General features: G+C 38.9%; 1 protein-coding gene across 2 annotated transcripts in view; it reads left to right on the forward strand.

Moving 5' to 3' along the window:
* Nucleotides 1–13,223, forward strand: part of NOX4 (NADPH oxidase 4) — a 112,695-nt gene that overhangs the window by 16,809 nt on the left and 82,663 nt on the right. For both annotated transcript variants that reach the window (XM_085065300.1, XM_085065308.1), the window contains exons 7-11: nt 765–837; nt 5,338–5,418; nt 9,231–9,459; nt 11,470–11,634; nt 11,769–11,831. In XM_085065300.1, coding sequence (XP_084921426.1) covers nt 765–837; nt 5,338–5,418; nt 9,231–9,459; nt 11,470–11,634; nt 11,769–11,831 — 611 coding nt within the window. The remainder of the gene's footprint in view (nt 1–764; nt 838–5,337; nt 5,419–9,230; nt 9,460–11,469; nt 11,635–11,768; nt 11,832–13,223) is intronic.

Consider the following 13,223-nt stretch of genomic DNA (forward strand, 5'->3'; position numbering starts at 1 on the left):
CTGGGATGTGTCTGATTTTGGGTATCAGACTTTTCAATGAGTGGGTGTTGAGAAGTTTATAAAAAAGATAATCTCAAATGTTATCTCTCCTTTGACTTAAAACAGAGCTGAGGATAAACTAGTTCCGATACAAGTCTTCATTTGAGCAGATGAGTCCAATCATTAATATTTTTAACCTTTTCTTCCCAAATGCTGGCTGCAGATTGCTCTCACAGACCTTGCTCTGTGGGCAACAATTTCAAGCATGTTACAATGCCATGGAGAGTAATTTCAGGCTTTTCCTCATTCCAGAATGAAATGGGCTGGCAAACAATTGTAGTGACAGCTTGCAGAGAAATTGATTTGCTTGAAATTCTGTCCCTGACCAGGTTTTTAATTGTCATGATCAACAGAGTGTAGTGTTTTGAATAAAAAAGAGAGACAGAAACTTGCACAGTCAGTCTTGCAAGTAAACAGTGTTTGCTCTTGGTTACCTGCTTAGACACAGATGTCACAAGCAGAAGATTACAGGAGCAAAGACAAATAGGAAATTGTGATTCATGATGGAATGCAAGGAAAAAGGTATTTTTCTTTGGGAAGGTGGGACAACAGCAATTCTTATTTCCCATCTGGTCTGATACATGAGTTGTCCTCAAGAGATAAGTACATCAGGAGTTTGATTAAATCATTATTTGTATGTCTAATTCCACTGTCTTTACAGGCCATGATGGACAAGTATACCTCTTCACACTTCAAATATAAAAGTTGTCTTGTGTCCTTTTTAGTTCCAGGTCTGACTGGAGTCATTATGGTGTTAGTATTATTCCTAATGTGTACAGCTTCCACATATGCTATCAGGTAAGATGTAATCTGATCATTATGCTGAAAAATGCCATTTCAGTAATCATATTCTCCAGCTGATTAGAGTGTTAAAAATACCAGTTTTCTTGCCCTATTTTTTTCCTAGCTTGCAGTAAAATTAGCACAGTGAATTTTGTATTAAAACAATTACAAAACCTGATTGAATTGCCTTCTGAAAGGATATTATTTAATGAGTGTGCTCCGTTAAAAATGTGGACCTTTAAAAATGTGAATATTTCTTTTATTCCTGATTGTACAGGGAGGCAGTAAACTCAGCATATGGGAAGTTCTTTCCAATGCATAAATTAAGTCCACTGGAAGAAAAATAAGATGTTATCCTTCTCTTAATTATTTTTTTAATTGTAACAAAAGACCTGCAAAATAAAAAACAGTAACAAAACAAACCCCCAAAACCACCCAGAAACTGAAACTGCCAGCAATGAAAACAAACCGACACAAATTATGCTACTGAAGTAGAATGTTGCTTTTTAAAGCTCTGATTCTGGCTGTCAGATATAATGTTTTTAGTATGAATTATAGTACCAAGCAGCAATGCAGTATAAGCTCAGAGCAGCTGCTGGGATTTCTAAAGGTTTGCTCCTGCAGTGGGTTCACATGCTGTACCAACATTATTGAACACATCTGATCGTACCTGTGAGTGACTGACACCTAGGAGGGTCCAGCCCAAACCTGTAGTCTTTTTAAGGCTTGGATTCTGCAGTTGAACATGTAAAAATAACCTCTTCATTTCTACAGCAGTTGAATTCAGAGTGTTTCTGTAAGTGTATCATCTCAGTTCAGCAAATGTGGAAGGATATATTAATTATGTATCTTCAAACATTTAATGGTCTTCCATTGGTAATGAACTTCGTTGAACTAATCTGTCTTTCCTGAGTAGCTGTGTTATCTGGCAGTGCTATTCTGTGATTTGAGAAAGGAGTTCAGCAAATACTTGTGCATTTTCAATAGGCAAGGCTTCTTCCAGGATTGAGACTTTTGTGAGGCACTGCAGGCTACAGAAGTGCAGCATTAGGCTGCTGCATGAAATATCAGCATGGCTGCGCATTACATGGTGCACACCAATGGCTCTACTTGAAAAAGAAAGTTTTGGGAATATGGAAAAATAAAACAATTACTTTACTCTGCCACATTGAGCCAGAACAAAGTCCTGTTTTCTTCAAGGCCATATTAAATTAGAAAAACATCATGTATTAGTGATTAGGAAACTTAGAAAATATATATAGTTGTCAATAATAATAATTGGGAAGTAATTTTGGGGTTCATACAACATCTTTTGAAGTTACATGCTTTTTAGTTCCTTCCACAGTTACTGTAAGTGCAAATACTTTCCCAGCTTTCTGCCATCTAGCCATCCGAATCAAAGCCCTGAAAGAAATAATTTGTATCTCCTGTTACTCTAGCAATAATTCTTATTTGGAAATTTTATCCTGGCTTCTCCCTCAGGCATAGAGCTCAAGCTTGTCTTTATTATAGTGTTTTCTCGTAAGGAAACAAGCTGCTACATGCATCTCTCTGTCCTTTTTCAATCTCTTTCCCTGGGGATTTTCACGTGCCCTATGATGGATGAGCATACAGTGCAGTTTTAGGAAAGTTAATTGTAAGTGTTCACTGTCTCTCAGAATCTGAGCTTTTTAAAAAGTTTTTCAGACTATATTAGTCTTGGATTTCAGCCCTAATCTGCCCTTGCACACTGACCTGCTTAATGATTTTTTCCTTTGTATGTTCTTTCTGAAATTGTTCTATGCATGATTATGCCTCTATTTTCCTGCCTTTTCAGTAAACTGTGTAAATAATTATTAGAAGGACTGAATTAGCTGCTAATGTTTTAAAAGGGGAAAGAAATTAATACTTGAAAAATTTTTAAAATTTTTGCCTTGTCATACCTGAGAAATAGACCATCTTTTGTTCTGTAGTTGTTTCCATTAGGGTTATGAAGTTATCAGAAAGCACAATAAATCCTGTCAATAAATGTTGACATTTCTGCCAACTTTAAAATTACTGATGTTTGAGATTCGGAAGTCATGTGTTTAAAAGAACATTAAAAACCAAGGTGCTCCAGTGCCATTTATTTTTGTAACCAAATATTCTAGTCTTCAATTTCATCTTCTAAACTACCATATATATCTTCCTTTTCAAAACTGTCTGTAACAGGATTAAAAATATTTTTCTGCTGCTTAGTGTGTCCCTCTAAAGCATGATAAATTCCCCTTAAATTTCTCAGTAAATTAACTCTTGCAGATCTTCACCTGCAAAATTCTAAAGGAGGTTAACCAGAATTAAAATTAAGTATTCAATTTACTTCAAAATTTCAGGACTTTGCATTGCTAAGAAATGCATTCATTCTGTGACTAATGTCTATTTTAAGCCCTAAGAAGGTAAAAAAAGGTAAATGTTCTGAACAGCTGTAAAAACACATGTGTATCAATAGGAAGATTATTGAATATATTAGAATACTGTATGTATCTGTAGGATGCAGAGTTTAAGGATACAAGTAAATGCATAATTATTACAATTTTGGAAAATAGGCTTCATGGTACGAGGTTCAGGGATTTACATCCCCTTATAATTAAAGGAGGTGAAGTTCAGAGGGCTTGCTCACATTTAGAGGAACTTGATACATGTGAGGAACCAGGATTTTATAGTAGAGGTATCTGTAGGAGTGCTGAAAGAAGAATAAAATGCTCAATGGGCTGGAAGCTGACATTTAGATATATTCAGACAAGAAGTGTTCAGTAATTTTAATCAGTAACAATAATTAGCTGTTGAAAGCAACATGTCAGAAGCAGTCCAGGGATTTACTTTTCATCACTGAAATTTTGAGAAATTGGTGCCTTCTGAAAAAGATGCTGAAGATGATACAATAAAACAAATACAGTGTGCAGCTTTTGGTATTACAGCATGATACGAAATCAAACCAGAGCTCCAGGACCTGTCCTTGTCACTTCCTGTGGTATGGGGGTTGGACCTAGATGATCTTTAAGGTCTGTTCTATCCCAAGCCATCCTAGAATTCTATGACCTGTTTTGAGACAGAGGGTAAATTTTACTCTCTGTGCTTTCCAATTGTGCTTCCACTCTGCACACCATTGTTCTTATTTTCCTCTTACTGATGATTACTGCCATAGCTCCTTACAGATGCTGATGAGTGACTGCATGGAAATGCCTCCCAGGGTGTGGGGAGTTAGAAATGGTTTGAGCAGCTTCAGGGAGGAAAAAGTGTTAACATAGTGCTGACTGGGGGAAGGATAGCAGGGTGGAGGGGGCGTTTCAGAGCCCCTCGCTGTTGCTGTATTCCTTCCTTTGCTTCCTTTGTTCCTGCTTTGTTTCCTTCCTTGTTCCTTCTCTTGGATTTTATTTTGGTAGCCCTTAGATTATCAAAATTATTTTTCCTCTCTTGAGAAAGAAAAGAAATGAGTCGTGTATTGACAGAAACAAATGCAGTATGTGTTCCAGTTGAATTGAAGGGAGAGCAGTTAGCTGGTTATGCAGAAGACCATAGGAGGGGAAAAAATTAGCTGTGTTAGCTGTGCCAGAGGAACAGCTTCTTAAACTGTGTTCTCAGGGCTAAAGATGTTTTTTATTTGATTATTGGTCTGGCTTAGGAATGGGGGTAGGATTTTTTTTTTTTTTTTTAGAAGGGCCTCTCCTACCATGATGGGTAGTGTGAGAGGTGTGTTTGTGTGCTATTTGGTTGTTGTTTGTTGGTAACTATTTTACTGAAGAAAAAAACAAACAAGCTTAACAGAAAACAGTTCCAGATGGGTGTTTTCTTTGGTCTTGGTTCTTTTTATATTGCCTAACAAATCATTGCTGAGAGGAAGTGCTCTTTTCCATTCACCCCTCCTGATCTCACAGTGGCAGTGTTCTTGTTCCTCCCAAGACTGTCAGTCCTGGAGCAGTGATGTATGTGGCCTCCTGCCCTGAAAATTCTCCTACCTGTCCTTTTGTTGTCTCCTTGCTCTAGGTCCTGTTCCTCCTGTATCTCCTTCCACTCCATACCCTCACAAGTTTTTCCTCCTTCCCACTGGCCCTTCTGCTGCTGTCCATGCCACCTGTTGGTGTATTACAGCCTTAGTGACACATTAAACTGTATTGGGGTGGGGAGGGTGCAAGGTCACACTCACTGTAAAAAGGTTGAGTTTTGAGACTGGAGGTGGAAGAATTATTCTCACAGAGACTAACTAGGACCTATGAAAGTGGAGGAGTCTCCTAATTTCAGAAGAGTTCTTCATCTGGCTCTGTACTTCTATATTCTTATCTCTCCTTCTCAGCTTGTTACTTCTGTGCCAGTCACTTGTTCTTCTCAACACTTAACTGGGTGCAAGTACAGTGTGCCTGTGGGAAAACATACTGGGCTTTGATTATTTTGCATGACTGTGCAGTGTATAATGATGTCCTGTGTGCACAGGTCTGCTTTTAATTAGCAGTGATTCCATCTGAGTTGAAAAAGCACTGAAGAACGGTTTATTCTTTTCAGGGTTTCAAATTATGACATCTTCTGGTATACACACAACCTTTTCTTTGTCTTCTACATGCTCCTGATGCTGCATGTTTCTGGGTAAGTAAATGGAAAATCCTGTTCCTTTTCCTGAAGTGAAACCAGCAAGAGCAGCTTCCTTGATTGCTGCCTTTCCTGAGCTCCCTTGAGCACAGTGGGCCACCTTTGGGACAAGATATTGGCCTCTGGTGTGTGTTTAAATAAAGATCAGGCTGTAGCTTGGAGAATTGTGTGTGCTGTAGCCAACCAGCACAAACTTCTTCACTTTCAAGATTATTCCTTTACCATTTTACCAGTGTCTAGTGAGAAATTGAGAAAACATTGCTTCTTTTTCTGCCGCCTCTTACTTTTTCACTGAGACAAGAATGTGAAGCGAAGTCGCTTCCCTTGCATTTTCCTTTCTGCCTTCCTTTTTGACTCCTAAGGAGAGGGACGGAATGGCCTCTCCCTAGTTGCCTTTTTCTCTTTGCTATGATACAGAATTTGCTAGTTTTTCTTCTTCTTTTCACAAGCATCAGTCCAGTTTTTATATGCCATGAAGCTGATAGTCAGATCTGTATCAGGCACAAACAAACTGAGCTCTGTTGCAAGGCAAAGCATCTTCCACAGGTTATGACATATGTCTGTGTGGGTTGGGATTGGGGATAGGTGACCTTTAAAGATCCCTTCCAACCCAAACTTTTCTATGGTTCTGTGAAAATCTGTTCCATTAATATCTTTGAAGTTTCCTCTGTGGATATGTAGATGCAGAGATTAGTATAGAGAAGGGGGGGTGTATTTGAAGGAGGTTTATTTCTCCATGTCATCAAATAACTACTGAAACACAGGGTGTTTGAATGTGTGACACCAAGCACTGCTGCTTAAACATGGAAAGGGAATTAAGCCTGGCAAGATCGTGATAGGAACACATTGTTGAATAAAACACACAGCTTGAGAAATAATGAGTTCAAAACAATCAAAACTCTTGGACACAATTTCAGGTCATTGTTTGTTTTGGGGTTTTGTTGGTTGGTTGGGTTTTTTTTTTTGTTTTTTTTTTTTTGTGTGTGTTTTTTATGTCATAACACTTGTTCATAGCTGGGGAAGATGGATCTAACCTGTTGTCCCCATCCTAGGCCAGGGTGAACTTTTCCTAAATTATTCTTGACAGGCGTTTGTCTAACTTCTTTAGAACATCTGGTGACTGAGATCCTCTAACCTTCCTAGGCAATCTGTTCCAGTGATTGCCTTTGGGGTATTTTTCATGTCCAGTTTAATTAATCTCCTTCACTCTATTATCCTTTGCCCGTTGTTTTCCTAACCATGTTCCATTTACCAAGTTTGCAAACTGGGGCTGCAATAATACCCCAAGCATTGAACAGGCATATTCTGGTGCACAGCCTCCTTAGTGTTGCATTACAAAGGTATTCAGTGCAAATCTGAAAGAACTGAGTGTTAGAAGTGGGAGAGGAATGAGTCATGGAGAGTGGGAGTCAGTTCAACTTTAAGATGCCTAAATGTAGGTCTCTGCATGTTTTCTCAGTGTCTTTCCCATTATGGTCTAATGAGTTCTGGTAAATACAGCCAATGGAGCCTGAAGGATGCTTCAGCTAATTTGCTGTTTTGGAGATACCTATTCAGGTGAGCTGGACTGATTCCTGGCTCCATTAGTGATATTGATAAGATCAATAGGAAGTGGTCACAAATTGCGTGAGGGGTGATTTATATTTTACATTAGGAAAAATTTCTTCACCAAAAGGATCATTAAGCACAGGAGCAGGCTGCCCAGGGAAGCAATAAAGTCACCATCTCTGGAGATATTTAGGAGATGTGTAGATGTGGTGCTTAGGGACATGGCTTAGTGTGAACACGGCAGTGCTGGGTTAATGGTTGGACTTTGATCTTAGACATCTTTTCCTACCTAAACAGTTCTGTGATCTCTTTTGAGAATAAGGAAGCTTAGTTATCCATGCTTCAGTGCCCAAATTGTGGGATGCCTTAGAGATTTGCAAATGCATGGCCACTTACTGTACAGAGCAAGGCATCTCTTGTGGCTGAACTCAGCAGACAGGGTGAGTGAAGTTTTACCTGTCTTAGAAGTATTTCCACAGTATTGCTGGATTTGTGTTTTGTTTCAAACTGTTGTAGTTATGTTCTTACATTATCCTCTTTTTCACGTAGCCAGCCACTTCTCAGCAATATATAAAGGGATGTGATTCATCAGTCATATGTTAGTGGTTTGTTCGTTCAGTGCAGAATTCATTCTTTCTGGGCACTGATCTTGGATGTGTAAGACTTTTCCTTGATGGCTTCAGAAAGGGGAATTATTGAGCTACTGTTAAAAGGCAGCTTTGCCATCCCTGTTTGCCACTGAGTTAGCATGTTTGCAATAGTTTAAATAAACTAGAGATCACTGGAAGGGATGCTCATGTTTGCAGCTACTCTCAAGGCAATCCTCTCTTGGGATGTTCTGAGAACAGAGGAGCTGTGGGAGTTGCTGGCAGGCATGCACACAAGGTTCACTGAAAAAATATTGCAGGGGCTTTGACTTGCAGCTAAATCCATGAGTCACCATAATATTTATGGAGCAGGGAACTAGGATAATGCTAGGGGTATCTGTCACTTTACAAATATGTGGTGGCCAGCAGTGATGCCAGATGCAAGCGATAGGCATGATTGAGCAATAAATGCAGGCAGAAGCATGGGTGTAGGTGCAAGGACACTTCCCAAATGATTCTCCCAGGGTCAGATGTGGAATTTTATAGTGAGCAGGCTTAACTTCCAGGCTGACATGATTCACTGGACCATGTAGGAAGCTTGTTACTAGCTGTCAGGACTGCATTTCGGTAGGGAAGATTGCCAGTAGCCTGTCAGAGCCCATTTGAGTTGGGAATATTGCAGATGTCCTAGTTCTCCGTCTTCTGAATTAAACTCTGTTGGTGCTGCTGCTGCTGCTGCTGCTGTGTGTACATTGAGGAGAGGAGGGGGGAGCACATGTCCTTATGTTTGATTGCAAACTTGAGATGACCCTTCACAACAAGGCTTAGCACTTAGAAGGCATTGTCTTAGTATGCCTCATTTCCCACCCAGCAGCATCTTCTACAGGTGTCACTCAGTTTTTTTTTTTTGTTTTTTTTTTTTTAAGTAATAGTCTTGCTTGTGGTTTACTGTTATCAAATCCAGATTTGGAGAGAAGTAGTGCTTCTGAGGAATTTTATTGCTACTGTTATCTATGATTCACTCATGTTCTGAGATATCCCAGAGCGTCTTAGGTTTCCAATTCTTTCTTCAGAGTTCCTAGCTGCAGCTTCAAAGTTCTCACTTCATTTTACTGTAAATTTAATTTAGTTTGAGGAAAAAAACAAGGATGGACTCAATAAAATAATTTGCAAGGAAGGTTCCTTGGCCATCATGCAGGACTTTCCTTTTTCCTTCTATCTATTTGTGTGCAAACCTGACAAACACCAAGTAGTGGGAACATTCCTGCAGTTTATGATCTGGCAACTTAGGCCACTTCTGCTACAAACACAGGGCTTCCTGACTGTAGGGAGGATGAGTGAAAACAGCCTGTGTGTGATTGAATTGGAAATGTGATTATTCAATTTTTTTTCAAGGCTCCCACAATATTTTCTCCCTTTCAAGCAGTATTAAGCTTGAGGCTGTTCAGTGGGGGAGTGCCAAGTGAGCTGGAAAAGTTAAACCTTGCCTCTAGTGACAGAAGGCTCTATTGTTGCAAAGCTTCAATCTCATTGAAAGTCCTGAAGGCAAATGGAATAAAATTTCTCACAGAAGATGAGGCTTGTGACTGCTTTCCAAAGTCCTCTCCAAATGAAGATAAGTTGTTTGTTATTTACTGTTACTTCAGTGTCTTTACTATTCTTATTTTCCTGTAGGGGAGTGCTCAAGTACCAGACCAACTTAGAGGAACACCCTCCTGGTTGCTTTAATCCTAACAAAACACTCCAACAGAATCTGACTGTGCCAAAGGCATTTGAAGAGCTGTTTCCTGACTATACTACTGAGCCTTTCCCAGAGGACCTACCAGTACCAGAACCCTTTGTACAACATAGCTTTGTGAGAGTTTGTTCTGAGGAACCCAAGTTCCAGTCAAACTTCCCAGAGGTCTGTATGATCCGACATTTCAGGTATTAAAAGCCATGCCAAGCCTTTCAGTCAGCCATAACCACTAATTATTGCTTTTCCAGACCAGATGTTTTAATAATGGAAAATATTATTAAAACCTTTTGAGGCATTCTAAGATTTGGTGGGGAAAAAACAATCTGTATTTAACCCTGAAGTGCCTTATAATGTGATGCATAGAAGAGGGAGGCTGGAAAAATGTCAAGAGATTTGCTGTAATGTTCTTTTTTGAACAACACCATAAGAGATGTATTGATCCTTTTATAAATGTGACTTTACAGCGCAGCATTTCAGAGCAAACATTTGTATAACATTTCGTGAGGTCCTTTTGTAAGCATTGTGTGGCAGTAGTTAATTGAAATAATCAAGCTCCATTTGTTCTCTTTTTCCCCATGCGGATGCAAGTCCTAATACTCATTTCTGGGTTGCAGTTGGTTGTGGTTTGGCTTTTATAGTCTGTTGTTTGCAGACAGGCTTGTTTTGTATGTGGCATGGGTAAATGAGTATGATGACAGTGGGGACAGAAAAGCCTTTTCTTTTCCCTTTTTCCATTTTCCTTTTGTTTCTTTGTTTGTGGCAGCAGCTTTTTCTTCATCCAAATTTTCTCTTTTCTTGTGAGAAAAGATGAGCTGGGCTGTATTGGCAAGTAGCCTGAGGAAGCTTGCAAAGATGCAGTTCATGAGTCCAAGGCCCACCATTCAAGATGGCCCCATAACAGACCCCACAGGAGTTTATTATTATTGGTTTTTTCTGTTGAACATGTGTGTCCCTTACTAGCTGCAGTGGGAACCCTTTTTCTATGGAGTATGTACTCATAATGAGAAACAGTTAATTCTACATTGAATTCCTCCAACAGAGTTCTTTGGATTGGTATTGTGTTGTGGTAATACTCCTGAATTACAAGCATCAGAGTATATCTGGCTCCATAGAACCCACAGGATAGCAAAGAGTCTTCTTAAACACCTTAGATGCATATTTTAGAGCCATTAATGGTAAAGGAGTCATGGAAAGGAATGGCCACTCTGTTCTTCTGGCAGCTTTAAAACACTATTTAAGACTGTTTTGGATTTGAAATACTGTGATACCAAGTTTCAAAAGAAAAAAAAAGGCCTGTGAGCTGAGTTTCAAGTCTGAAACTTGTAAGACTTTTTTGCTGAAAGTAAATGCTCTGCTAGTTGCAAGAGATGTTGACGTGTAATGTCAGAAATTGGGAAGGGAGGGAAGGTGGGTGAGGGTTGAGGGCACTTCAATGCCTCAGCTTGAATGACTGAGCAGATGTGGAATTAGTACCTAAGTCTGCCATAAGCTATTGGTGATTGACTCTTAGGATGGGATTTAGCTGAGCAACTGCAAATGTCTCCATCTGGAGCAGTCACCCAGGACTCCCCATATCATCAGTGCAGAGAAATGGGCATTTCCAGGATGTTTGCTGTCTAGCATACCCATCTTCCGTGGGAGCAGATGAGTTGGGATTCAGAAGTGCCCATTTGTCTCTGTTGTCTGATTTTTCACTAGTTTAATACCAGCATAAATGCTGTTAAACAAGAATGCAGCTTTCTTAGGTTTTTACTTGAACCTGAGATAACTACAAGACGGTAATAGTTAAATAATATTGCAAGTCAGACAGCATTTTCCCATAAATGTTAACCAATTGTATAGTGTCTGGTCTGTTGGATTTGGAAACCGTGTATGTACTGTGTCTTTCATTGCTGAAACCAGTTGCAATCTAGCTGCATAAAACCAGAATAACATGGTAGCAAATGAGGTCATTAGCATTTTGTTCTGATGAGTTTTATGATCGAAATTGTTTGTGCTTGTGGGTGATGCTGCTGGTTAGACTGATTCAGGCTTCAGAACATTCTTGGGTTTCTGCATGTAGAGAGGCGTGGATGTTAGATGTGAAGTGAGATCCTGCAAGCACTCATGTCGTTGTGAGAATAGAAAACAAAAAGTTAAAAGTCTTTGAGGTAACATGTTTTTATTCTCCCTTAGACGTGGTTGTGGATCTCTGGACCTCTGTGCTTGTACTGTGTGGAGAGGCTGTACCGCTACATCCGCAGCAATAAACCAGTCACCATAACCGCAGTGATAAGCCACCCCTCCAACGTCCTTGAAGTCAGGATGATGAAAGATGACTTTGAAGCAAGGCCTGGTCAGGTGAGTCAATGTGTCCCTAAAAAAAAAATCACTTTGCTCTTATGTAACATTGTCCCTGTGGATGGCTGTCACTTTATAAGTACTAGCCCATCACTGAATGTTTTGAATGTATCTTTTCTGTCATCTTATTTCAGTATGTTATTCTCCACTGTCCAAGAGTGTCAGCCCTGGAAAGCCATCCATTCACTCTTACAATGGTAAGAAATTGTGTTATTTTCTGTACTTTCTCTTTTATTTATATTTGGTAAGCAAACAGTCTTTATTTCTTTCAAGGTGACAATTCTCTCCAGAAGAGCTTATGTTTCATTTATGAGGGTACCAATGAATATGAAATGACATGATTATTATGTATGACAGTACTCAATACATATTTAATTTTCTCCACTGTTGAGAAAATTTTAACGGGAACTTTTTTCAAAATTTTCCATAAAGTGAAAAGCAATAATAAATAAATTAATAAAATCTATGTGATTTTCGTAATTGTTTCATAAAAGAAGTCATCCATATTTCTAGACCTCAATGAATGAACACAAATTGTAATGAACTTTTGCCATCTTTCTTTTTCAATGAGAAGACATTTCTGCGACTGCCTTTTCCAAAGCTAGAAAAACACCCATTTTAAAAAAGTTTCTAATATTGTCTTCTGCTTAATTTTTATAAGAGATATATGGATGACTTAGGGTGACATATCAGTGAGTTCATACTGTATTGTGATTACTACTTTACTCAATTGGTCTAAAATGGGAACTGAAACCTCTAGAGACAGACTGAAATAATATGCAATTGTGTTATAGGAAGACCTGAAGTTCTTTCGGATTCTGCTAAAAAATCACTGGCTATATTGTTACTAAAGCAGAGTCTGAGGTTGAATATTAGTGGCAGCCGTTTCCTTCCAGTGGGAGTGAAGACTTTTGGATTGCCTAAATTGGACATTCATCTTCAAGAAGACTGTGGAGATAAACGTCCATGTTTGATTCTTTTCTTTGGACTGATAACTGATACTTTGTCCCCACTGAGTTATAGCTAGTGCTGTGAAACAGTTGAAATGGTTTTTTGCTTCCTGAGAATCAGAGGGCACAACCAGGTCTAGTTCTTTGGGTTTTGTGGGGTGTTTTGTATTGGTTTGTTAACTTATTTATCTGTATGCTGAACCAGGAATCACAGGGGAACCACATTAAATTCCACCTGAAGTAAATTTTGTGCTGTAAATCTAGGAATGAATCTCACGGAAGGAAAGCTGCCTCTGAATAGCTCGGTGAAACATTAATGGCACTTTTGCAAAGTTTTCATGTCTATTCATTTTACCAGTACAAAGCAGAGGAATGGGTTATTTATCTGTTGTTAGTGGCAGCTGGCACTTTTTAAGACTGTCCTCTGCAGAGTGCATGAAGATAACTTGATATGGAATGCTGAAAAATAATGTGCGTATATGAATATGATGTAACTGGGGTTTTGTGCAGAAAGGTTTAGTCAGTATTTATTTATATTTTTTTATTACATTAAGGATCAGAACATAATTTTTAAGAACTTAGTTTAATTCTTGGCTAACTCTTTCCACTCATTTTGCCCTAGCATAGCTGTATTTCATA

The sequence above is a fragment of the Lichenostomus cassidix genome, chromosome 1, assembly GCF_008360975.1.
Source record: "Lichenostomus cassidix isolate B80296 chromosome 1, HeHo_3.0, whole genome shotgun sequence".
Classification (NCBI taxonomy): Eukaryota; Metazoa; Chordata; class Aves; order Passeriformes; family Meliphagidae; genus Lichenostomus; species Lichenostomus cassidix.